The 25,133-nt window shown below is 37.4% G+C and overlaps 4 protein-coding genes across 9 annotated transcripts; 2 read left to right on the top strand and 2 right to left on the bottom strand.

Annotated features, from left to right (window-relative positions):
- Positions 1–417: 417 nt before the first annotated feature.
- eIF3d1 (eukaryotic translation initiation factor 3 subunit d1) lies at positions 418–5,848 on the bottom strand. The gene is made up of 8 exons (XM_022795971.2): positions 5,482–5,848; positions 3,856–4,098; positions 3,313–3,471; positions 2,875–3,132; positions 2,437–2,685; positions 1,942–2,139; positions 1,578–1,724; positions 418–1,427 (listed from the first exon to the last, which is right to left on the bottom strand). The coding sequence occupies exons 1-8, from the start codon at positions 5,605–5,607 to the stop codon at positions 1,065–1,067; spliced, it is 1,743 nt and encodes a 580-aa protein (XP_022651706.1). The 5' UTR covers positions 5,608–5,848; the 3' UTR covers positions 418–1,064.
- A 206-nt stretch (positions 5,849–6,054) lies between these two features.
- On the top strand, positions 6,055–10,400 carry Vps60 (vacuolar protein sorting 60). 6 transcript variants are annotated; one of them, XR_002671662.2, is made up of 7 exons: positions 6,055–6,329; positions 7,434–7,657; positions 7,990–8,118; positions 8,545–8,673; positions 8,842–8,973; positions 9,179–9,384; positions 9,986–10,400. XR_002671662.2 is itself a non-coding variant. In XM_022795973.2 (6 exons), the coding sequence occupies exons 2-6, from the start codon at positions 7,478–7,480 to the stop codon at positions 9,275–9,277; spliced, it is 669 nt and encodes a 222-aa protein (XP_022651708.1). In that variant the 5' UTR covers positions 6,055–6,329; positions 7,459–7,477; the 3' UTR covers positions 9,278–10,400. The 6 variants fall into 6 exon arrangements, 3 of the variants coding, with proteins under 3 accessions (XP_022651708.1, XP_022651707.1, XP_086841844.1); XR_002671660.2 differs by having other exon boundaries at positions 9,599–10,400; XR_002671661.2 differs by having other exon boundaries at positions 9,179–9,767.
- Positions 10,401–10,620: 220 nt separating this feature from the next.
- On the bottom strand, positions 10,621–15,490 carry LOC111246419 (ADP-ribosylation factor 4). Its single transcript, XM_022795974.2, has 4 exons — positions 14,893–15,490; positions 13,248–13,416; positions 12,707–12,926; positions 10,621–12,458 (listed from the first exon to the last, which is right to left on the bottom strand). The coding sequence occupies exons 1-4, from the start codon at positions 14,957–14,959 to the stop codon at positions 12,369–12,371; spliced, it is 546 nt and encodes a 181-aa protein (XP_022651709.1). The 5' UTR covers positions 14,960–15,490; the 3' UTR covers positions 10,621–12,368.
- A 3,352-nt stretch (positions 15,491–18,842) lies between these two features.
- CstF50 (cleavage stimulation factor subunit 1 Cst50) lies at positions 18,843–25,018 on the top strand. The gene is made up of 9 exons (XM_022796562.2): positions 18,843–19,002; positions 19,488–19,713; positions 19,972–20,145; positions 20,330–20,504; positions 20,634–20,767; positions 20,978–21,153; positions 21,298–21,487; positions 21,732–21,882; positions 22,050–25,018. Exons 2-9 carry the CDS (start codon positions 19,488–19,490, stop codon positions 22,147–22,149), a joined length of 1,326 nt encoding a protein of 441 aa, XP_022652297.1. The 5' UTR covers positions 18,843–19,002; the 3' UTR covers positions 22,150–25,018.
- The last annotated feature ends 115 nt before the right edge of the window (positions 25,019–25,133 follow it).

Genomic DNA, 25,133 nt, shown 5'->3' with positions numbered 1-25,133 from the left:
CAAATCTAGAGTTTTAGGCGAACATAATCTCCGTCTTGTATCAATAAACTATAGAACCCAAAACTGGAAGATTTGCTTACAAGGTTTACTATCCCTTAAACCTCCATTGGTAACCAAAAAGTTTGTCTTCGCAAATAATAGCACTAAACGTTCTTAAAACAACATCATATGTTGTATCATAACATATACTTGTCAGTTCTTTCTGTCTATCACAACGGAAAAGTCATACCTCGCAAATGAAAATATTATTACTAGAGAACTAAATGGAGCAATTCTACTTTGTATTCCCTTACAAAATCATTATCGATGTGCGGCTTAAAGGAGGGAGTACGCAGAATGGGCGAAAAACATATGAGAGTCATAAACTGCTGCTGTCAACAGCCCATTATTGTAACAATAATATTATAAGCAGACGTATTTAGGTTATGATAGAAAACACAGCATTTTTTATTGGCGAAAGGGGCATTAATATACGCTCCTGAACCTCAATAGCATCACTACCACATACGTGGAATCATTGTTGTCGATAGGAATAATGAAAAAAATTGTTTAAAATTCGATCGTTATTAAGACTCGTATTTTTTTAAACTATGCCTGGATCACGCTGCATTTGAGCGTATGCCGCGCAGATGTCACTTCCCCAGCTTACTATGAGGAATTTATAACAGCTTTCAATATACCACTTGAGTTCGCTTTCGCATTGATCGGTAACCTATCCGTATAGGGTGCTACATATCGATGCCAAAGTAAAACATAGATACACTGATTTGATTATCTAGCTGTCCATCATTTCACAGGTGGTGCTAGTCTACTAAAGTTCTCTTGTTGGTAATACCTAAATCTGGTATCGAAATCAATTGGCAAATCTACGCTTTTATTTATCACATCCAGTAATGAAGGTCTAGCTTTTCATTTAAGGATTTCAAGTATTCTAAGTAATGATTTCACGTATGGTAAATGCGTTTTGTATAGACTTATCGATAAATGAATGAATTTCTTTAAAGATCATGGTCAATCGACTCGTTGATTCATTCCACCGAGCTACGATATCAAACGGTAGCAACCTATTTGTTGGACACTTCGGGTTCAGGTTGTTCATTGGTCTGATTGTTTGTCGTGCCGTTGTCCTCTTCCTCGCTCGATTCGTCTTCGTCGCTTTCGAAGGAATCGTTAGGAATGTCATACAATCGCACGACAGGCTTATTCGGGTCCTTGAGGAATAAATATTTGCCATTGTCAAGCTTCAAACATGTATCGACGACATAACGCAGAACACCCCACGCGTTATCCATGCTTAGATTGATCTGATCTGCGAATTCCTTTGGGCGGAACTGTTGCGTTCCCAGTATGACGTGTTTCGACGTATCTTTAACGTGGACTCGGCTTACATAGCCGAACTTGATTTGTTGGGAACCAGCGAGGATAGCCTGCACATAAAGTCAATATTAAAATCGCTTGAATTAATCGCAACCTAAGTACATGCATTTACATACAGCCAACAGACTAATTATCCACTTTCGTTTTTAGTAATACATTGTCATCATCTAGCTATAAGCGATGGAGGCACGCAGACAAACCTGTACGGTCCATTTAGCCAGTTTGCACGAGTTATTTTTCAGCTCATTAGCAAGGACGGCGCCACGTTGTGAATCCAATTTCTGACGCCAGTCAATACCACCTGAATAACGCGCATCCCACTCGTTAAGCGCCTTGATGTTGATGTACTACGAGCAACAAAACAATTTGCTTAGACCGTGTGCAATATAATCTCATCTTCAAGAACACGACTATTCTATAATTCAACAAAAAAAAGAAAAATAAAACACTACACTTTTGTATGTAAAAATGCGAATTAATGTGAAACCCAATCTGCGTTTACACAAGTAAATGGATCCGGTTAGTTACGTAAGATATAGCATAATTGAATTAAATGTGGGATACCTGAACTTCTCCATTAGGGCCGGTCATGACACCATCGTGTTCGCACCGAACGATGAGGCCAATTCCATCGCCGAGGCCAAACTGACGATAACGGTAGCCCACTGACGCTAACTCGCCTTTCGCACCTGAGCTAACACTTTCTGAAGTGAATGGATTCGAGTTCTCAAAAGATACCTTCTCATCATCACTTTTCAGTACCTGTGAAAACGTTCATCCATCGATACGATAGGTCATAAAACAATTTTTATTATGTTACAGAATACCAATGATATGAAAAGAAATAGACGCAGTGTAAGATGTGCTACATTCGTCCACCAGATAAAGTCGCAATAAAAAAATTTATTTTTGCTAATATGTAAACATTTCACTTAATTCAAGGATTTTTTTGCCAATTGCCTTGGACTGCCACACCTATGGGAAACTTATAAGAAAATAAGTTGGTCAATTTTTATATAAATATTATTCATGCACGTGCCAGGATGTACATCAGCGTACCTGTTGCGAGAAATTGTGATTAATATAGGTAGCTTCCAATGCTAAGTTACGTGGTGAATTGATCGAGTTTCCTTCATCATGAGGGGGCTCAGCTGCTGTCTCATTCACCGGAATGTGGTCGAACTCAGTATTGCGCTTGTCGAGAAAAACAATATCATCGATCTTATGGACGACAACATCCCATGAATTTACTGAACGAGTAGCGCACATCAGCGTCGAAATAATCGTATCTGTAGTATAAACCCGAACCTGTAAGCCAGAAGCAAAATTGCAATGATATTAGTTGTAAAGTGCAAACTTCGACTGATTATACTGATATTATTGCTAAACACCCACTTGCAATCATTCCGAGAGCTAGAAATTGTCAACTTAAACTTACAGTATTGAAAAAATTATTTACAATCTATTGTACGATTACGAAAAATAAGGTTTTCGTACCTTACTGACGTCGGTGCCTTCAACCATTCCATCAATGGACTTCTTCATTGCTAGTGATCGAATCACGGGATCATCAGTGGTCGAAACTGTGTGGAACACCCTATTCACACGCTGCAGAGGACGCTCATTTCTGCAATTCACGTTCTGGAAACTTTTGTCGAAATATTCCATTGTGCCACAGCGGTACACGTCACGAGGTTCCTCAATGCCAGGCAGGGAAAGTTTGCCCAGCCGGGGAAAGTCCATCTCTTCCAGAACCTACACAGAATAGACCATAAAAGAAAACGGACCGGCAAGTAAGAATTAGTGCATTAATTATGCATAACTGTGAAGATAAAAATACGCTAAAATAAATACTTTTATTTCAGATATCTAAATAGCATTATTTGCTAAATTATAGCGTAGCGAATAACTGATATTGTTGTCGCAAATACTGACCTTCCACGTGGGCCGCACGCTAACGGAGGCCTCACGGTTTTTGATCTGGTTATTCTGGTTACCCTGACGATTGTCGTACTTCTGTCGCATCTGTTTTTGCCACTTGCGAACCTGCTGAATGCGTTCACGCTCCCGACCTTTACCCGCACGAGAAAGCACCTAACACAACAAAACATCGACAGTGCTAAAAGATGTCATGCAATAATTTCTAAGATAAAAAAATTAGGTTTTCAGAAGGACCATGATTAGTAAACTTATTCTAAAATTTGTTTCATTAGTAACTTATTTTCTATTAAAGTCTCTGCTATTTGTAATTCTAACATTCACATTACGCACTCTTCCGCTTTATAATGGCTGTAAAACGAATTCGGTATATTTACGTAGACTTTGCGTGACGTATTATGTAAAACGATTTCAATCATTTTTTGAAAGCTCCCTCTAATTTATATGAGGCGATAACGTGCTAGCCATTCCTATAGAGAGGCAGACAAGTGTCCCCTTGAAGCTTAGTTAGCTAAAGCCTACGGAAAATGGCCTGCCTACCTGCATCTGTTGAAGTTGTTGCTTATGCTGTTGGCGTTGTCTCTGATTCAGCCTCTGGTTGATTTTGCTAAACCTTCCACGCTGGTGCAATGGCTTATGAGCCTTTGAAGTGTCGACTAATTGGAATGACGAGTCATCTTCGTCGTGATAGTACGCGTACTGAGAGCCCTGGCCGGCGAATTGAGAGCTGTATTTGCTCACTGATCGTCTATCCTGATACGTATTCCCGGTCCAATCAGCCACCTAGATGTTTGTTAGAAACGAATATGTGGACACGTTGGTGAGCAACGCTAGTGTGTATTGGCACTACGAAGTATTCAAATATATAAATGCATCAATATTTGGCAAAGCACTTATGAGAATTTGTAAAAATGTTATTTATACACAACTTTATTCTCAAATTGTGTGTTGGCGTGTGCAGTCTAACAGCTAAATTTTAGGACTTAAGGTATATGTTGATTTAGACCAATAATTCTCGTGAAATTTAATTAGGACATTAAACAATGAAGACAAAATAGTAAGATGTTGGACAATTACCTCTATAAACTTCTTCGCCCAAAATAAACAAGTAAACGTGAATTAACATATTTCTTAATTTAAATATTATCTATATTCATAAATAAAGAGCAATGTTTTCACATAGCTCACTGGCTTAGTTTTATCCTCGACCCAGTAATAACGTGGCATTTTGAAAATTAAGGTCAGTTTTTTCTTAAAACAGTGAAATTTAAATTTAGCGGTCGTAGAGAATTAACAAGCTCACGGTAGCATAGTGATGGCTTAATTGCAATGGTAGCACGGGAGAACTGAACCAGGGTAATGGGATAACCGGTACAAGTTACAATATGGCTAGAAGATGACAGCAGAATAGATTAAGCGCACATTCAAAAGATAAATGAATTTCTGAAACCATGTAAAATTATTTGCTGAAACAAAGTAATAGGATTACACAGTTACGTAACTCAATAAATCGAATAATATAACGTATTTATTAAAACACGCAATAGACGATTGCAAGGGGACAGAGAGACAATGATCGTGTTTTGACAATATGATAGAACAATTTCTGTAGTGAGTCCGAGTTTACATTTCACATATCGTTGGGCAGTGTCGTATACGTAACGCCTTAGGCAGGATTTTGTGTGGCTTAATAATATTGCGGATCATGTCATGTAAAACAGCAGCAGCACATAACATGAGCTTTGGTGCTCATGAGTAACGGAAATCGGATAAAAGAAAACCGGAGAAACGGAGTAAAGGAAACTCTAAAGAAAAAAATTCACCCGAAAGTATTAAGGTAGTTATAGGCTTGCGAAAGTAAGTTTTCAAGGAAGATCTTCACAATCCTGGAAAGTTATCTGGATATAGCTTAGTAGAATAGTTTTTCCTCATTCATGTTTTATTATAAAACTTCTGATCTTACAGGGTACCAAACCAGACCTTTTTCTCGAAAGTATTAAGAGAAAACTCAAAACGATCATACCACGGCAGAGGAAGTCGCCAACATTCAAGTTCTATATCGTAGCCTCAAATAATATCTCATAATTAAACTAAACTAATTCAGTTGTTGTCAAACTAAACTAATCGTTTGTGGCATCTGTAGCACGAACCGGTCAACACAATTACCTTTCCAAGTCGATCAACTTTGGAGAACGGCTGGTAAGGCATGTCGGCGAATTTTTCCGGTATTGAACTCGGTCCCCACCCATCTGGGTTATCGAGGATATCTGGTAGTTCAAACTTAACAGGCATCTTGGTCTTCCTTATGTATTTGCTTGATATTTCATATACAAAACTACACTCACGCCAAAACGTGCGTACAGATTTCAGGAGGCTGGTAGCGGTTTAGAACAAAATGGCGACACCACCTGAGCCCGACAGAGTGGCGGGTCCGGATTTCCAAAACTGCTGTTACTTGAACCTTTTAGAGATCGCAGTTTTTGAATACTTCATATACAAACGACCCATATCGATGCCCAAACAGTATAAGGATACGAGGTTTAACGGAATAAAATAATTACGATTTAATTTCATATGAACAAAGTTCTAGTGTTGCTCCGCCCGATAAATGTGCATCAAAACAAATCGTCATATGATTATAGCTTAAGCGGCCGGAAACGTCAGGCTGTCAAGAAAAGCAAACTTACTGGATCTCAAAGTTAATAAGGCGTCACAGATTTTCGCGTTTGTTTAATGATAATGTTCGAATGAACAGCTTAAGTTTATTTGGATATAAAACATTCAATTTCAGTGTTGAATAGGGTGACGACTCACGCCATACAGCTTCCGGGTGTTCGAGCTGCATGCGTCACTTCACGAGCAATTACGTGACAAGAATCTGAATCACCGGCAATGATTTGAAGAGAAAGAGGGGTCTGCTGTAAATGACAACATTTTCTGCTATTTCTCTCTGCTATGTTTGAGATCGAAGTGTGAATCAGACGAGGCCCGTATCAGCTGCTCTTAGTTTAGAGGTAATTAATGCTCCGTCATGTCATTGATCCACAGTAGCTCAGTTAAGCCCAGTATGCTTCTGTCCCTTACTAATTATGGTAGAATTTAATAAAAGAAGTTCACCTTAGTATTTTTTTATCACCATTAATGTTGTACATAGTTCTAGGTACGCAATAAACGCGTTCAATTTGTTTCTATTAAAACGTAGTTAATTGTATGCTCTATGTTTAATTCTAGAGTCATATTTGTCTCCATGGTAATGCAGTGATAACTTGTTTGCTTGTTTATCTTAGAAACACGTAATGATCTAAATTAGAATCCGAACATGAATACACTTCGTTTCGCGTTGGGAACCTATCATTTAACGGCCTAAGCCGGACCTATTACTAAGCATAAAAAATATAAAAAACATCTTTCGTTTTAAATATGTATTCATACTTTTCATACTTGATAATCGACAGTGCTTTAATGGACCTGGTACTTGAGGTTAGAGATTACTAAACTATCATAGAAAGCAACACATTAAGGGCTTACGTTACATTTTTTTTAGTTCGAACGCGTTTCAGCTGTCATAGAAAGAACGGAGAAATGCAGAAATAATCGAAAAAGCTGAATTTAAACGAGAGCAGTTACTTTTAGAATCAATACTGTACTGTATAAGTCTATATGGAAACCTAATAGTTGTTTGTGAGAAAATGGCAGCTAACTAGAGTTGCTGCTTCACTGTCTAGAACTTGTGAGGAAGACAACTTCAAAGGACGGTGGAAAAATGTAAAAGAAAAATAATAGCGCTGATGCAACTCTTTGTAAGAGAAAAAGTGATTTATAGTTCGACTGGTGGTAGTTGACTATTACAATGTCATTTCTACTCAGTGTCCAGAATTGCTTGTATATCCACCTTAGGTAAATAGCGATGCAGATTCTGGTATGTTCCACGAACTACCGTTTCTTTTGACTACTGAAAAATGAAATTAATAACAGTACAGTTGACAGTGCACAGGGCCTTAAAAACTACCTGGACAAGTTATATATATATATTTATATAGACGAAATACACATAAATATGATGCGCAGGCGGCCGTACTCTGGACTAAAAAAACAAATGGGTCTGTTCATTTTTACAGTAAAATCGGTTCCTGCATTTTCTAGATAATACTACACAGAAAAGATGAACCGCCTGTTTGGAAAAGGGAAGGCCAAGGAGCCTCCTCCTAATCTGTCTAACTGCATTGAGGTCCTTGACCAACGAGCCAACAATATGGACGAGAAAATAAAAAAATTGGATGCTGAATTATTTAAATATAAGGAGCAGATGTCGAAAATGCGAGAGGGACCACCCAAAGACTTGGTAAGTTCAAAGCATTAAAAAGCTGCCAAATCGAAGAGACACATTTCAATATTTTCGCTAGATTTAAACTTAAAATGCGATTACCAGCGTGCCACAAAGTCTTATAAGGTACATTTACTTTTTATCATAGCAATAGCTAGCGCAAAAAATGACCATTCGATAGACATATAACGAGGGGCCTTTTGATTGAATATTCACGATCTTACGCTTGTGCTACGTTTGTTAATTGTCAAAATTCACTACTTGGGATTAAGTCAGTTGTCTTTACTTTGTGACAAGATTTATAACAATTAATTGTCCACTCTTGCTGCTTTATGCACTTGTTATTATAGGTGAAGCAGAAAGCATTGCGAATTTTAAAGCAGAAGAAGATGTACGAATCTCAACGAGATAACCTTATGCAGCAGAGTTTCAACATGGAACAAGCAAATTTCGCAACGCAGCAACTGAAGGACACAAAGGTGCTTTATGCAACTATGTACTATATTTAAATTTTTAATTTTGATTATGCGTTACTTAATATCTTCTTGACTAAAATGACTCATGGGATGTGGTACTAAAGTACTGGATACAAGAATTATGTTAAATGAAAGCCTTATCCCAAGTGCCATTACGGAAGTGATTAATATTTGTGTCTCCATAGCTAGTGAAGGCTGAAAGATGTTTGCGAAACAACTTAGCACGCTGAATGACATATCGGTATTAAACAAAGGTATGTCTGAACAGCATAATCTTCCATAAATAACAAAAAAATGTTCAAAACTTATTTTACAGTGAACAGTGATTATACGTTCTGAGCAATTTTTTATACGAACATATATACAAACTTATCATTTTTGCCAACTAAAATCGTTCTTTCAATAAAATGGATTGAAATCGTTTCTTAGACAACGATGGAAGCAATGAGGTTGGGTGTTAAGGAAATGAAACATGAATATAAGAAAGTTAACCTAAACGAGATTGAGGACCTTCAAGACGACCTTGAAGATATGCTTGAACAGGCCAACGAAGTTCAGGTATGACTGGTTAACCATAATTACCGCAACGCAATTTTATTATTTATTATAACTACAAATTCAATCGAGTAGATAGTCATTCCGGGCATGTACGAACTGGACCGTTCGGTATTAGGAATCTATATGTTTGTCACTTTCCTGTCGATGTGCCTTATATTTGCATTCTAGGAAGCATTGGGTCGTTCCTATGGTATGCCTGAAATGGACGACGAGGAACTGGAAGCAGAATTGACAATGCTGAACGATGAAATTGCACTTGAGGAAGACACGTCGTATCTGGAAGACGTCACAGCTCCAAAGGTAATCAGCCTATACGATTACGATGTTACAATAATAGAAAATAAGATTTATTTTTTAGCGTTAAAATTTAACAATTTACCGAAATAGTGATTACGAAAGCTTTGGCTAGTCTTTTGCCAATGTGACTATTCAGAACTAATTTTATTTGCTTTTAGTACCTAGAACATCACTAAGCTGTGCGTATTATTATAATGCCTGTTTTAAGGTTCCAAGCAAAGGTCCGTCACAGAAACAGAAGCCGCAAGCGGTAGAAGGCGGCATAATGGTGGACGAATTCGGGTTGCCTAAGTTACCCTCGAACTAGATTTTTCGCCTCTTCCTGACTGACGAATTTACCATGAAAGGTGGAAACAGCTGCCGGTCTACTTTAGACCGGCAAAGACAAAGTAATACCGTGGAAAACACAAGAAGGTCTGGCATAGCCTTAAATTTTACGTTGTGTCGTTTATCTTTATTTTGAAACATAATAGAGAGAGAGCATCAATTGAATTATTTTTTACAAACAGTAACAATTACTGGATTTAGTTGTTATTAATCTAAAGATGCACATCATGGCTAGGATGCTCCGCTTACAGTATCATTTCTGAGATAAAAGCAGCCTTTCACTAAAAATTAATGTTTGCAGCTCTTCAATGGCTCCATAGCTGGCGTTCGTATGAGCTGATGTATTAATTTTGCCGATAGTCGAACGAACTTTATCGTCGAATCGAAAGTCGACACGCAAACTAACTGTGCAAAATCTGTTGACAATTGATAACTGAGGCATCAAAATAATCGGATAATTTAAAAATTACGTAAGCGAATATTTGAATTTTTGGGCTAGGCTAATAAAAAGCTAACCGTTTACGAGGAAAGAATATAAAATAATTTTAAACATTACATATAAAAAAATACGCTTAAAGTAGTTGAAAACTGTTCAGATTTCGATTTCAAACGATTCGAATGAACGTTAATATGATCATTGTGTACATGTGATAATTTAGTGCATTGATATACTTTTCTGCTGTTACAGAACTTACTAATACGTATCGACCAGTGTAATGGCTTACGACAGGCATAATACAGATGCAAGTTGTTTATCACAAAAGATTGTTAAGTGGGTAATATTTTCCCACTATACGGTTTCAAATGTGGAAATCTCGTTTGTTAATCAAAATAAACAAACGTATGTATTGTATAAATAGAACGGGTATCTACCGATGCTGCGTAATTTTTGATGCGGTTGACTGAAAGCAGAAAGTGGCTAATAATTAAATTTAATAATAGCCTATCGCGTAATATCGTGTCGCGCTTCTGCACATACAGAGCCGAACTATAGCAAGGTACCCATATGAAGGACCGAAGATTACGAACTAATGCGGTTTTTACGGTTGTTTTAAAACGTCAAAAATAAATGCTATGCACGTATATGAATGGAACTTCCACAAGTTGAACATTCGATTGTTTAGCTAATTTTTGATGGACAAGATATTTAAGGGCAATAATTGCAGCATGCTAACTCTCAGTACTTATTTCGTATTACTACTAACAATTAGTAAAACTATTCAAACTAAATTATTAGTAATCGTGGTATCATATCGCAAACATTAATCTAAGCTCTGTATGTACTACTCTAACATATATGTATATATATATACGACAATTAAACCCATTTGTCAAAAATTGCTTTTATTACTGTAAAATCACATCGTTGGTTTTTCACGCTATCATCCTTCTAACTAAATCTATCCAGTCTTTTGACATTGTCAAATGATTAGAAAGGTGCTTCTCATCAAGGGGACCCACGGTGGCTAGCAAGCTACTGAGGTGGCTACAAACCGCAGTAGAAAAAGGATCCTCCATCCAGGGGATAAATAACGTGTTATTATTTGTATATACACGCACTCACGCATACTTTTACGCTTTTTTCATCGTATTTTTTTTATCCTCGCTTTAGGTTTCATATTCTACTTTCGTTATGATTTACTCTTTCCGCTTGTTAACAGCAGTTGTCACACGCTTATTACTCTGTCCTTAGTGCCCTCCTCGGTTTGCTCGTCGCTGTTTTCTTATTATTTCTTACTTGTGTTTGTTTGTTTTCTTAGTCATATTCATTCTACGTAAGTTTTCGATTGGTTTCAAATACACCTCTGCCGCTTACCCGCATATTCTGCTTTATCTGCGCTATCGACATGATCAAGAACTGTTGCCCTCCAAGTCAGCGTGTTAACTTGTACATTTGTGTGTTCCGCTCACTAATAATAGAAATGAAACCTGAATCTAAACGTCTCTGGCAGAACCTTAGCAACACCTTCAAATTAACATGATGATGTTAATTTTAGCCTCCAGTAGCCATACATTGTTGTGTGTGTACAACCATATGTAAACATTGTTGTTTTTCGCTAAGATATGAAGGGCGTTTCGCGGAAGCCGGTAAGCGTTTATGGATCACTAGGTATCACTAAGATGTGTGTTGTTTGATTGTTGTGCCTTACCTCTGCATATGCGTAATGTATCAACCACACGTAGAACATTCAACCAAATCAAAGTAATAACGAAATATCTCTTGAACGATAAATTCCATCGCAAGCTTATGCAAAAATATCCTTTAGACTACGTATGCGCCATAACTGCGCCATCAACGGTCTTTCGTTCTTTTCACACATGTTTTACTTCACGTATTTAGGTCCGGCACGACGTCGACTATTAGACTTTCGCCTAGACACGCTACGCCCTTATTGACTCTATTTTAATATCCCCTATTATAAGCATAAATTATATTTTGTAATGGATGTTATCATCTCTTGAACAGCATGCGTAACTATATATATATTTGGAGAACACGGTTTGGTGATAGATATTCCTGATTACCATCATAAGTAATGCCACTGCGGCAAATGCAGTTCTCTAACACTACTTACCCGAATCAAAATTTCCTTTAATTTACAAGAAGATATACCATTTCATAAAAAACGACCGCCTGGATGACAAAATCGACTCCACCGCTGGTGGACGTTGGCAATCACGTCGCTTACCCAACATCAAAGCACAGTAAACACGTCATGGCTGTTCATGCCAAACGACCTAGTCGATATAATGAATTTGAAGTGTAGAAGCACACCGCATGTTCTGTGATTGGTATTTGTTTTTTGACGACAATGCTGATAGCTAATTGTTCTCCAGAAAAATTGACCTCTGTTTGAAAGGTTTTGGGATTTTGACGGTAAAAATCTTCTAGTGTCAATCCCTACTACTATCGTCTTCAATATCTTTGTCATCAATTCTAACATAACTTCCGTAGAATCGCTTTCATAAATCGGTCCTTTCTCTGTTGGTAGCAGCTTGTTCTGTGCACGTGAACATCGTCTCGCTGACACGTCTGCTAACGTCATCTCTCCTTTTTAGCCAAATCACACTTACTTGCCTTTAGCAAGCTCATTGGACAGCCAATCAAGTCCTTCATAAAGACCTTGACCTTGTGTGGCGCACGTCGCTTGAATGTACCACTGAAATTTTTACCGAAGAACAATGAGTTGCACAACTCTTAGGACTATAAGTATTAGAGACCATTATACCTGTATTTATTTAATCAGAAGTAATAATGCATTATTATTATTATTGTAATTCTAATAGCTCATTGTGCTACATACAGCCAGGAAAGAAGCCTAAATAACTGGCAATTCTAAATTCCTTTTCCAGTTAGGGAAATTTAGGAAACTACGAAGTACATTACTTCAAGAAAAAGGCAACAAACCTTCTTCCCTCGAAGAGAGTTGAGACCGAGCTTTTCAGTCAGCTCGGCAGCATTCATCGCGTTGGGAAGGTCCTGCTTGTTGGCGAAAACCAACAACACGGCATCTCTCAGTTCGTCTTCGTTCAACATTTTCATCAGTTCATCCTGTGCCTCTGAGATTCGTTCACGATCATTGGAATCCACTACAAAAATCAAGCCTTCCGTGTTTTGGAAATAGTGCCTAAATATAGAATAAAATACTATTAAATCGACACACTGTGACACTTCTAAAAAAAGACCTTTTTAATAAATAAAAATCTGTTCGAAGGCTTACTTAAGCCTTCGAAAAACTCTGTTAAGTTTACTTAAACTTAACAGAGTTTTTTTAATGAATCCATTTCGTGCAACATCCGCTGCGTATAGTCCTTAGCTTATTCGTTGTAGAGTTTATTTTGCCTGTATTAAGTATACTCGTGAGTCTTGAAATTATTTTATATATCTTATTAATAACTATTAGACCTAATGAAACAAATCTTATCAGCTCTGGCATTCAGGCACTCACCTCCAAAGAGGTCGAATCTTATCCTGTCCTCCAACGTCCCATACAGTGAAGCAAATATTTTTGTACTCGACTGTCTCAACATTGAAACCGATTGTAGGAATCGTTGTCACTATTTCACCTAATTTTAGTTTGTAGAGAATTGTCGTCTTCCCAGCAGCGTCCAAACCAACTGAAAAATGGTAATAAGTACAAGCAGATAGGTCAAGCATCATCTGATAACTACTAGGATACAACAGACAAATATAGCAGGGATAACCTACTGACAGAGACCCAAACAGTCGAACAGATACATATCATTCAACCGTTTCAATATAGAATTTGATAGTTATTTTTGTCATTTCATATTTCGATATTAAAGAATATTGCAACAGATCAAGTCGAGTATTTAGCCTTTTTATTAAACATCGACTCGCACGCTCGCAAAAAGTGTTTATTGAAAAATCCGCTATATATATATATATATATATAAACGCAGCAATGAGATGATCGTAATAATACCGAGTAGAACACTACAACACATGGCTATTATAATAATGGTACTGATGATCAGGAGGTTCAGATGCAACCGGCTAGTATAATAAGTGCAAAATTATTATTTTTTTCTAACCACAACTTTGTTGTAAATCTTGATAAGTACGTTTTATTTTCATCAGCGAAACGTTATGGTAAAAAGAAAACTTAGAAAAGCGTAAATAACTGAAAGCGTCTGATAAATTTGGACTACGATCCAGTATTTTTCTGAAATATTTTCGACAACGTTGCAACTCTCCGTGCAAGAAAAAGCAATATCTTATAATCTGTCCACTTGAATGATATGAAGCTCATTGTTCTGTGTCGTCAACATGTAAATCAACAGTAAAACACGAGCGCTTGCCCTCCTCTTTGCCTAATATCTTTTGAATTTTTCTCACCAATACTTGCATAATACTTTTGATCACAATAATGTTTATAAGTGAACGCTTCGACGTTCTGTGTGATAACCACATCTGATTAAATTATTCCAATATGCGGACATTTCCGTTTCGAATGCAGATTGTTCATACTAGATCAGCATCAGTTAGAATGCTAATATGAATCGGTTATATACTATATCATAGATAGCCCGTTCGTATCAAGCGACCTGTATTTATCATCTATTGACAGCACAGTGTGCAGCTACTACAATATGTTGCATCGTGTCTCGTCCGTAAAAGCGGCTGCATTAGCCTGCAGTTGTCTGTCAAGTAGAATGGACGAGCGATTTCTAGATAACGGAGTGACTTAGGCCTTTATGATAGAATCCTTTCACTCAGCAAGAAAAAAAACGTTATAATAACATTTGTAAGCAAACCTCTAACGATATATAAATTAGTTCGGTGCGCGCTAATATGTAGCTAAGATTGACGAATGTGGACTTTGACTGCAAAAACATAACCCAGTATTTAAACGCAGTTAAACACGACAGACAAAGATTACTTCATCGGTTCCCTTCGAAGTACTTGGACTTTTTCTCGATGAACACACAAGTATTCTTACAAGTTTCACTTAAGCGATTAGCTGGTCGAAATATTCAACACATCGTGCTTCCTTCTACTCCCTCAACTTCCTTTCGCTCATTGTCATGCATACATAAACTTCCACGTAAAATGTTGCGTATACTACTTACCCATAAGAATTCGGACCTGCTTCTTGCCAAAGAGCCGATTAAACAGACTACTCATAGTCAAACCCATCTTGGCACGTAATGACAATCTTTGCCTTGCTTATCCTACAGGAAAAAAAACAATCACTACTGTCCGACCACTGCAACACCGAAAGTCTACACAAAACCACGATCAAACCCAGATGAGACAACAAAAGAATCCACACAAGAGGTTTTCACCCGCTGGCTACCTATTGGCGTTTTTCCGTTCGTCTGTCGCCTGTCGTTGCCTGAGTGCCCGTCGATTACGTCGCCGATATCGTATTGCGACGGCGGCAGTGCTGCTGCTCAATAATACCGCTGCCGATAGTTCACTGCTTTAAACAACTGCCACGTAAGTTACGCGGCAAGTACACTGATGCAGACTGACATGAACAGCAGTTACAAGCAAAACGGTTCAGATAGCAGCTTTTGTTGACTACACTGCCACGTTCTGATATATCCTGACAGCTAGCTAGCACAGCGACGACGATGTCGACTAAGAACACACCACCCTCTGTGTTATGGCGACGAGGACACTACGTTCACCATTAACGAACCACCCAACGTAGTCGCTGCTGCTACTACTGGCCGCCCTCAATGAATGCTGATGATGATTTTGCTGGAATCGGTGCTGATTTTGCTGACCGATAAAATAGGCGCGCTGGCGCTTTCTCCGCTCTTTGAAGTGCCAATCAACGTTCAACGATGTCTATTGCAGAGAGGGCGACGCTAGCGAACTCTACAATTTTAAATGTCCCATTACTTTTAGTACCCGCACCTAATTCTTACTTGAGATTGGTACGCCCAGCTGACGATGCCTTTGAGGTAGAGCTTCAAAAAATACGTAACGCATGCTGACGGACCTTAGCTGTATATAATATATACATATATACATTAGTGTTTTGTATATGCTAGTCTGCATTACGATATTATTTCGGCGAATAGAACTGTGTAACGGTCATTTTTTATTTACTTTTACGATTACTTTTTCGAAGCCAGACTTCCATTTGACTAATAGCGCCTTGAACCTACTTTCACAGAAGCCAGTTGAGTTCGATCGTTTTCTCAAGGCAGTTGAACCACTGAATTTAAAACGTGGTCTGATTAAAAACAATACGTGCTACCAAGGGGACACTTTTTGTCGTTATGTTTCTGTCAATAAAGCCTATCATTTTTTAATGTTAATCTGTGGGATAATTCATTCTTTGCTTACTTGACTTATTGCTGTAATGTAAAATTGCAGGATTTTGTTTTATTGATTATATTTGTTTATTTAGGAACTGCTTAAACATAAATGTCGCTTAAATGGTACGATCACTAGCATGAATTCATCACAAGATACAAGCATTAATTAGGTGAGGATAGGAAAAAGCAACAGATTTCATTGGCACAAAAAAGGCTTTCATTTGTCGTTTTGTGAAAATTTTAATGTTATTACCCCAACAAATACTTCTGATTAGCTCTATAAATATCAATATTATATGTATATAATGGTGTCTATATATTACGTTTAGATATAAAAATATAGGAAAAAATACCTACGTGTAGTAATTTCTTACGTTCAATTACAACTATCAATATATTGATAGTTAAAAGAAAAAAATGTATAACTATGACCCGATGAAACCAGAAGGCTCGGAAGGATGATCTGTTCTTTCTGGTACGATGATCTTACTTCCTGCTACTGCTGCTGCTCCTTCGCCTCCTCCATCTACCCCTTATGAATTTGTATTTTTGCAATAATTTCGGAAGTCTGGCTTATTCAATGCGTTCCTATACTCTTTCATTTGGTGTCCAGTCTGTTTAATCTGTAATCCATTAAGTTGCGTTCCAAAAAACTTAATGGATTACAGATTGACAGATAATAATAAAATAATTCCAAAAAAAAATTCTCTTCTTTTTGTTTATCTAAAACCTATTCGATCAGAAACGATGTAATTGATTTATTACACTAACAGGCAAAATGATTTCCTGTCCTACTGATGGCTGGAACGGTAGCTGGACTCGCATCCTTTTTAGCGAATTTTGCAGAAGCTGCATATTCTAACTGAGACAATCGGGCAAAGCGTTGTTACCTTTAGCAAAAGAAAGGCTTTTCATTGTGAGGAAAAGACCCCAAAACCGGAAGGGTTCACCATTAGTGCATAGCTTCGCTGTTGCACCTTAAAAAGCTTCACGGTCAGAGTCTGCGAGACATTTCATGCCGATATCTATGTAATCTTGAAGCTCTGAGCCTATTTGTTTATCTAACTCTAGTGGATCCCTTAAAGTAATTGGATCGAGGTAATTTTTCTTAGTACTGTTGATGAATCATCCAGAATACAGCGCCTCGTAAGGTGGAGTCGATTGTATGAAGACTTTTTCCAGAAGGGAATTCTCTTTTATGCTAATTCTGCATACCAAAGTTTCTTGAAAAATGCTTCCCCAAGAGCCTATGGGAAAAAACTTGGCAGACGTTTTATGTAAGAAGAGTTTCTCTTGACGCCTATTGATAAACCATAATCAATGCAAGGTATATATACCTATACCTAAAATTGATATTTTTAGGTTAAAATTGAAAAAAAACGTATTGGTCTCAGTAGTTTATTCATATAAAAATGTAGCAAACATGCGTTTCGACTGGTCCTTTAAGTAAACCACTAATAAATGTCTTTTGGAAAGTTGAAAAGATGAATATAAAGTTGAAAGAAATGCCTAATTAATCTTAATCAGAAAAGTTAAAATATTGAACAGAATATCCATAATTATGAATTAAGAAGGATATAAAAAAAAATTAAGCTCTGGTAACGTTCCAAGAAAATAGTCAGTGCATCAACGGAAACATAACAAATCATTATGAAATGCTTATTACATCTTCATTCGTCTACCTTCGACAAATGTCGGCCGGCGGCAAACTCTCTTCGTGGGGATTCCAGAAACCGAGCCAATCAGCTAACGAGACAATAGTTAATGCGTGCTTAACATATAGTTTTCGCTATCAGATTGATTGAAACTCTCAATGTAAAACAAGCGCGGGACAAGGCCTGCAAATCTGTGTAATCTATGTATATATATAAAGTTCGTAAAGTCTTTTAGGCGAAGTGCAAATCGATGTGTTTTTATTGAGGTGTTAAATTCTAATTATTTGTTATAATAAATCGAATCTGGAAAGCAGTCTACATGCGTCAGACTAAATCAGGTGTTAAACTTCGATCCATACTTACTGATTATCCGTTAGTAAATATGATTCGATACAACTGAAAATAAAGAGGATGACGTGTCCTGTGTAATTAATGTGCATCTCTTTAGGTACGTTCTCATGGTGACCAAAAGTATGTGGCCGTCGCCGGTTCAAATTCAAGCATTTACAAATGGCTACTATGGCATACGTTAACCATACCGCCTAAAAGCTTCACACGTCTGTTCGACCAAAACCCAAGTAAGTCCAGAAAGGGCAGTCTGAAGTAATGCCTAGTAGCCTAAGTGGTAAATGTAAAAATAAAATCTAAACAAAGAGGTCAACGTTTGTCCGGTAGAACTTCACTTATTTTAATTATAATTTTTCTACCCGGCTACTCTTTTAAAGTAACTACTCTACTATAACTCATTCGTTAAAGTCGGTAAACTGACAAAAACACTTTTGCTATAGTTCTATTTGGCCAGACTTATGTCCTAAACTAAATAGTTTTTAGCGTTTCAGATGTGCTATACTATTACACCTGTAGGCTTTAATTAGTGCAATACTAACCAGCTCCCATTTCATTTTAACTCTTGCCAAGGAAAAAAACATTTTATGAGGCTGTCTTTAAAAGATAAAAATTCCTGTTGCATGAAATTAAATTCTACTTTACCATATTATCTACGTCTAGATCGAATGCATCCGGAAGCCCTTTAGTTAGACCCGTATGACCTTTTAAAACGCCGCCGCTACCGCATTTGGTTATAGAAACCTTTAAATTTCGCGCTGTTTGCCGTTTTGGGCGTCGGCTGCTTCCCTCGGTTGAATTGGTGGGTCGGCGTGTTTTTGTTGATGTTATCTGGGAGAGAGAAGCGAATGGCTGCATGACCGGCTACTAGCGTTTCTACCAATCGTTTACTCGTCAATTTAGGAAGGTAAGGTTTTAATGCTTTACAATAAACACTCGAATGAGCATAGCGCATGTTTTCTAGCCTGAAAGAATATATCAATTTGCAATTTCAATAGTTCTGTATATAGTGACCTTTATTAGAATATATCCAATGCTGGTTAAATGAACGGAAGGAAAGCGAAACACATTAGTAGATGTCGGTAGCGCGAAACAAGACGTTTTCAAAACCTACCCTTACCGAGAAATCGTCAAACAGTTTTATGATTTGAAAGTTGCAGAAAATATACACAAGTGTATGTATGTTGTGGAGTAGCTGTATTAAGGGTCTTGTCTTTAATGGGCCAATCCACAGACCGAAATGCAACATTTTCTTTAACATGATTGTCGCGCCTCTATATTGCACTACTACTGTGTGCTTCATTCTGATCATCTTCTTATAAGCCAACAGTTCAGGATATTCGCTATTACTCTATAGTTTTATAGTAGCTTAACCAATCGACCTTGTTGTAGATGATTCAGCCGCAGCGCGGAGCAGCTCCAACGATCCGAGATAGAGACCAGCTTTATTCGCTGGTTATTTCGCAACTATTTTATGACGGCCATCAAGACCTAGCGGTACAGCTGGTAGCAGCCGTTAAACTTAGTTCAGCATGCCCTCCGAGTGACAGGTTACAACATGTTGTGCGACTCGGACTACAGGCTGAAGCCGATCAGAAAGGCCATCAACTTCTCACTGGTGAGAAGAAACTAACATTATTGTAGATTATGGACTAGGTTCTGTTCTTTATTTGACCATTTGCATATTAATTTAAGCAGGCGTTCTACCTGCTACAACTACCAACATTGACATATATATCAAATATTATAATTTCCGCTAGATTTAGGTATTTTTGAAAAAGTAGATACAGGCGATTGTGCATAACGTCAATTAACTTTAGTCAATTAACTTGTCAGTTAACTTCAGCTTGGTCTTAATTTAACTTTCGAATAACAGGTTGTGGCCCACAGGAACTGTACTCTCTGGGTCCCGGTCTCGATTTGGAATTTGAGACAGAGTCATCTCTAATGGTACCTGAGCCTGCCCAGTATGAAACAATCTACGTCACATCACATAAAGCGCAATGCCGCGCTGGAGCATTCAATGCTGACGGAACCCTTATCGCCACAGGTGCCTCCATGTAGTGTGCTATATTTCTAAATATACCGGAACTGGCGTACACAAATACGTGCCTAGAGCAAAAGCATAAGGGAAAGAGCTTAAGAACAAAAAAACGTTGAACTAAGTGTTGCTTAAATTTATTTCTATTTATTTCCTATTATGAACTTGATGAATTTATTTCTTGTTTTTGAAGGCTCTGTGGATGCTTCGATCAAAGTATTGGATGTAGAACGGATGCTTGTAAAGAGTGCGGCTGCGCCTGGCGAGGGAGCAAACGATACTATTCAACAACAGATGGAGACTCATCCTGTTATTCGAACGTTATACGACCACATTGAAGAGGTGACATGCCTCGCGTTTCATCCCAGGTTGGTAAACATAACCAACACAAATTTAGGCAGGTTATATATATATATATATATATATATATATATATATATATATATATATAGGATTGCAGACGCGTTACATTTGACTAAACCTGTGCAATTTTGCAGGGAGCAGATTTTGGTATCCGGGTCCCGTGATTATACCATAAAAATTTTTGACTATTCAAAACCATCGGCTAAGCGAGCCCACAAAACGATTCAGGAGGCGGAGCACGTACACCATGTGGCGTTTCATCCATCTGGTCAGCCATATACACCAATCCAAATATTATATAATAGAATAGGAGATCCGAAGATGGAGAATATCCAGAAGTATTTTGGCTATTATGAACGAATTGTGCGCACAGACAGCTTACATGGGAAACATAAAGATTAGCATTAAAATGAGTCCTTTACTTTTGTCCTTGCTGACGTAATTGCTTGCATCATACTAATATTTGTCTGTTTACTAGGTGACTATATGCTTGCGGCCGTCAATCATCCTGTTGTTCGTTTATACGATATGAACACAAGCCAATGTTTCGTATCATCCGTTCCCGATGACCAGCATACGGCAATAGTAAATATGGTCAGTTGGGCGAAGAACGGCCACATGTTCGCGTCATGTTCCGCCGATGGCGCGATCAAAGTATGTTCGTGTTTGATATATTTCGTTAGTAACGTTTAAATCCAAAATCGTTTTATTAACTTCGTATTGGCAGTAATGGCTATCTGAACGTAGTAATCGTTTTTTAAACTGTTTTATAGGATTTTTTATTTATTTCGGTTTTAGGTGTGGGACGGCGTGTCAAATAAGTGTGTATGCACATTTTCTGCAGCCCATGAAGGCGCTGAGGTTTGTTCGGTGCAGTTTAGTCGTAATGGGAAATATGTGCTGTCATCAGGAAAGGACTCCTTAGTCAAGCTTTGGGAACTGTCGATGAGTCGATGTCTTATCGCGTACACAGGCGCTGGTGCCACAGGTATATATGGCATGAATTATTAATATTGGTGAGAGTGATTAGTGCAAAATTACCAAGGGATTTGTGTATAATACAAATAATTTCTATAGACTTGATTAATTAAATGTGGTTAGCGATCTATAGGTTGATTAAATAACATTCTTAGCTGCTAAAAGTTAATCGTGGTTGGATAAGTACAGCTTGAAACAAATCACCATTAAAAAAGATTTGGTATTAATGTTCTATATGAAATATATTTTCATAGGCAAACAGGATTATTGTTCACAAACCGTTTTCAATCACACTGAGGACTATATTCTGTTTCCTGATGAAAAGACACTTTCACTTTGTTCATGGGATTCTCGTAACGCTGAAAGACAACAGCTTCTTAGTCTTGGTCATAACTCCACTGTAAGGTAAGACTTATGAACTCTATGCTGCAAAATCGTGCAATCGAGATTCATCAGTCATATTACGAATATGGTCTCCTAGAGAAACTACCCATCATTTGCCATTCTCTCTTTAAATCGGTATTAGAAAATTATTGTTTGAATGGATTTTTTACCTTTTCTTCATTTTGTAGATACTTCTGCCACTCTCCGACTAAACCAGCGTTCCTCACATGCTCCGACGATTACCGGGCTAGATATTGGTTCCGTAGGACCGATATCACAAATAAGTAACGTGTCCTAGATTGATTATCATCTAGAGATAATGCATTATGGTTTCTAATTTCTGAAATTACTGAACAGCTTTGCTTGTATACATGCATGTTTTGGTCCACGGAATTCGAATCGGGTGACAAGAACAACCACTTCTATTCCATTGTTATTATTTTACAATGTATATACTATATATAGACATATTGTGGATAATAAATATGTTAAAACGGTAATCACTTACAATCCACATTAATTTTATCATACATCTATTCACTCTCCTAGTGAACATAATGGTATACAAACATTTTCTAAAAGTATTTTACAAGTCGCAGTGAGCGGATGATAAGATACAGCATGAGCAGCGCTGATCACGATGACGTGTTCCGGTAAGGTACTAAAGTTATAATGCGAAGCCTTTTTTCAGCCGTACAATTCGCGCTGAGACGTCCATTAGTGAGGGTGTAATATAATTTGAATTAACGCCGGCTAATTTGAAGTACAAATAAATTTCACAGCTATCATCGATCAGGCAAAGTTATTCGCAGATGGCTTGTTTCGTTGATTTCAACTCCTTCTTTGACTTGAATTGAAAATGGAATTTGGAATATGCGTATTATGTTCGTAAATCGGGTAGTTTTCTTGTTCTCTCAGGACGTATGAGGTCAGCATATCCCTGTTAGTAGATAGCAAAAACTAGTTTATTGAATGCTGTGTTCCCTCTAATCAGCAAATGTCAGAACGGTGCCTTGCATTAAACATAATCTTTAAGATTAATTTTTATAAATCTATACATATATAATTCGAGTCTGAATCGCGACTTACTGTATTGTCCATAAATTACTAATTTAAGCAGGCAGATAAAGTCTCGTCCTCAGACACAGTAACATACGGAATCATAGGTTTGAGATACATGGAAATGCGTAGGAATGTATTTAAAATGCCTCTTGCACGAATGTGATAGCAATATATGATAACGTTTAAAGTGAAGAGAGCTTCCACTGCACCAGTTATTACAAAACTGGTGCAGTGGAAGTTCTCTTCAAATGTCAGCCCAAAGCAATTCATTCTGTGCTGAGAAGAAAAACGTGCGATTTGAATAGGTGCATCTAAAAGCAATCCACGTACGATATTGCACCGCTATTTAACATATATTCGTTAAATTCACATCTAAGAATTCCACGTATTTCCGTTTCTCGTTAACATAATTTAAGCCATTTAATACCCATGCTACGGATATGTGCGCCCTGACGTGAAAAATTCAGACTCGCGATACTTAAATTGCCATTCAGATTCGAGTATAGATGAATGAGAGCTACGCATGTGAGCGAGCATAAACGTGTGTATACAATGTTTGTTAATGCGTAATTTTATTTTAGTCGGACAAACTGGACAAAGTATGTTATTCATTTTCGCAGTTTCACCAAACCTCTGACCACAGGGATTGTGGGACCTGTTTTACTGTCTCCAATATTGCAATAATACGTCAAAGAATTTCGTCTCTTGTAGAGGAAGACCAAATTAAAATGCTGCGGCCACCCGTGTCTCTATTGCTTTATTTTGGTGGGATGCCGACTTACCTGATGTTTGAAGCAAAGTGTCAGTTTTTATTTTAGCTATATTATAATAACACAAGAAGTTACATTTTTCAAACTAGAGTACACGTTTCGATTAGATTTTATTAGGCTATCAAGTTTACTTATTCGAGCTTATATGTTAGATGCAGATTAGTGTTAAATCCAGAGAAACAGACCTGAAGAAAACGACCTCAACAACCTCACAAGCACTAATTCATGAGCTCAGATATATATCTGAGCTCTACCACACAATTATGTTTATTTGTTATATGTTCATGAATTGTTACCTTACTTATTTACACACAGGCCGGCCACTGGCATTACTTAATTCGAGAAGTCGCCTGCTGAGGGCATTGAAGCCAACAATATTTAAGTAGTTCACTTTCGTCGGCAGGGGCAATAATTTATTTTACATATTTCCTAATTTCTTTAATGATAGCTTTGAGATATCCTTGTTGATGTGTTGCAAAATTATGTAGTATGCGTCCGAATACAGAGAAATAATATCTGTGGCATTGGAACCTCTAGTTCTATTGAGGAACTTCAACGCAAGTGGACTAGGGAGGAATAAAAAGTCGGGCGGTTCATACTATATTATCCTACCGACGACACAACGTCGCGTCAGTAGGTCTTCCTTGTGAAATCTAATAAATTAGACGAGCTGGATGAAATTCATCGCAAACTAGATAGTAGAAAATTGGGCAGCCTATGTACGCTGCCCAAATTTGGTCGATCTGTTTTATGAAATTTCCAAAACTAGGTTGTATTAATTAACGTTAAAATCAATGTTTCTGCAAAACCTGACTACGGGTGTCAGCACAATGTATCAATTAAAATAAGCTTTAGTTCAGTTCACTAAAAAATAGTAAAACTTTGCTAGTAATATCTGTGAAACTACAGTAGCCGATAGAGTAAAATGTGCCTTTGCGTCATCAGCAGCTGAGGTCAATATGTATAAGTTGTCAAAGGAATCTAATTTCTTTTGTTGTTAAAAGTTGCCCCAGTTCAGTACTACAGTTTGCTTATGTAATAAGCAATAGCTTGTGTTAAGTTGAGCCTTTTCACGATTTGTCGTATCGAAATATTTTTTCGTGGGCATGTTGCATAGTATGTGTGTGAAAGTGTTTCTGCCCAACTTTGTTTTCTGCCTATTCGACACGAATAGAGGTACTGGTGACAAAAATAACAACCAAATCGTATTATGATTTAGAGTTTAGACTAGCTTATGCGATAAAGTGTACATGCATATCAAATGTGACCAAATATGATGTCAATAAAGAAACAACTGAAAAAAAGTTGTCCAGAATAAACAACGACCTAGTGCGTTATATATATATATACATATAAAAACTAAATCCACTAGTTCGATATTTTGATGGTTGTGGTAGTAAATACCAAACAAATATTTTTAGTTTACTACCACCACCAAAG

This window comes from Varroa destructor, unplaced genomic scaffold (genome assembly GCF_002443255.2).
Source record: "Varroa destructor unplaced genomic scaffold, Vdes_3.0 BEIS01000003.1, whole genome shotgun sequence".
NCBI lineage: Eukaryota > Metazoa > Arthropoda > Arachnida > Mesostigmata > Varroidae > Varroa > Varroa destructor.
The sequence above is the reverse complement of the archived record's forward strand: the minus strand, read 5'-3'. Positions and strand labels throughout refer to the sequence as shown.

Bases quoted from the DNA above. Each gene is read 5' to 3' on its own strand.
- eIF3d1 (XM_022795971.2), bottom strand. From the start codon at position 5,607: ATGCCTGTTAAGTTTGAACTACCAGATATCCTCGATAACCCAGATGGG. The intron at 3,472-3,855 runs GTAGGCAGGCCA...TTGTTGTGTTAG, and splicing joins AACAACTTCAACAGATGCAG to GTGCTTTCTCGTGCGGGTAA. The intron at 1,428-1,577 runs GTTTGTCTGCGT...CTTTATGTGCAG, and splicing joins TGGCTAAATGGACCGTACAG to GCTATCCTCGCTGGTTCCCA.
- Vps60 (XM_022795973.2), top strand. From the start codon at position 7,478: ATGAACCGCCTGTTTGGAAAAGGGAAGGCCAAGGAGCCTCCTCCTAAT. The intron at 8,674-8,841 runs GTATGACTGGTT...TTTGCATTCTAG, and splicing joins AACAGGCCAACGAAGTTCAG to GAAGCATTGGGTCGTTCCTA. The intron at 8,974-9,178 runs GTAATCAGCCTA...GCCTGTTTTAAG, and splicing joins AAGACGTCACAGCTCCAAAG to GTTCCAAGCAAAGGTCCGTC.
- LOC111246419 (XM_022795974.2), bottom strand. From the start codon at position 14,959: ATGGGTTTGACTATGAGTAGTCTGTTTAATCGGCTCTTTGGCAAGAAG. The intron at 13,417-14,892 runs GTAAGTAGTATA...ACCATTTTTCAG, and splicing joins GCAGGTCCGAATTCTTATGG to TTGGTTTGGACGCTGCTGGG. The intron at 12,459-12,706 runs GTTTGTTGCCTT...TAAAAATTTCAG, and splicing joins ACTCTCTTCGAGGGAAGAAG to TGGTACATTCAAGCGACGTG.
- CstF50 (XM_022796562.2), top strand. From the start codon at position 19,488: ATGATTCAGCCGCAGCGCGGAGCAGCTCCAACGATCCGAGATAGAGAC. The intron at 19,714-19,971 runs GTGAGAAGAAAC...TTCGAATAACAG, and splicing joins AGGCCATCAACTTCTCACTG to GTTGTGGCCCACAGGAACTG. The intron at 21,883-22,049 runs GTAAGACTTATG...TTCATTTTGTAG, and splicing joins GGTCATAACTCCACTGTAAG to ATACTTCTGCCACTCTCCGA.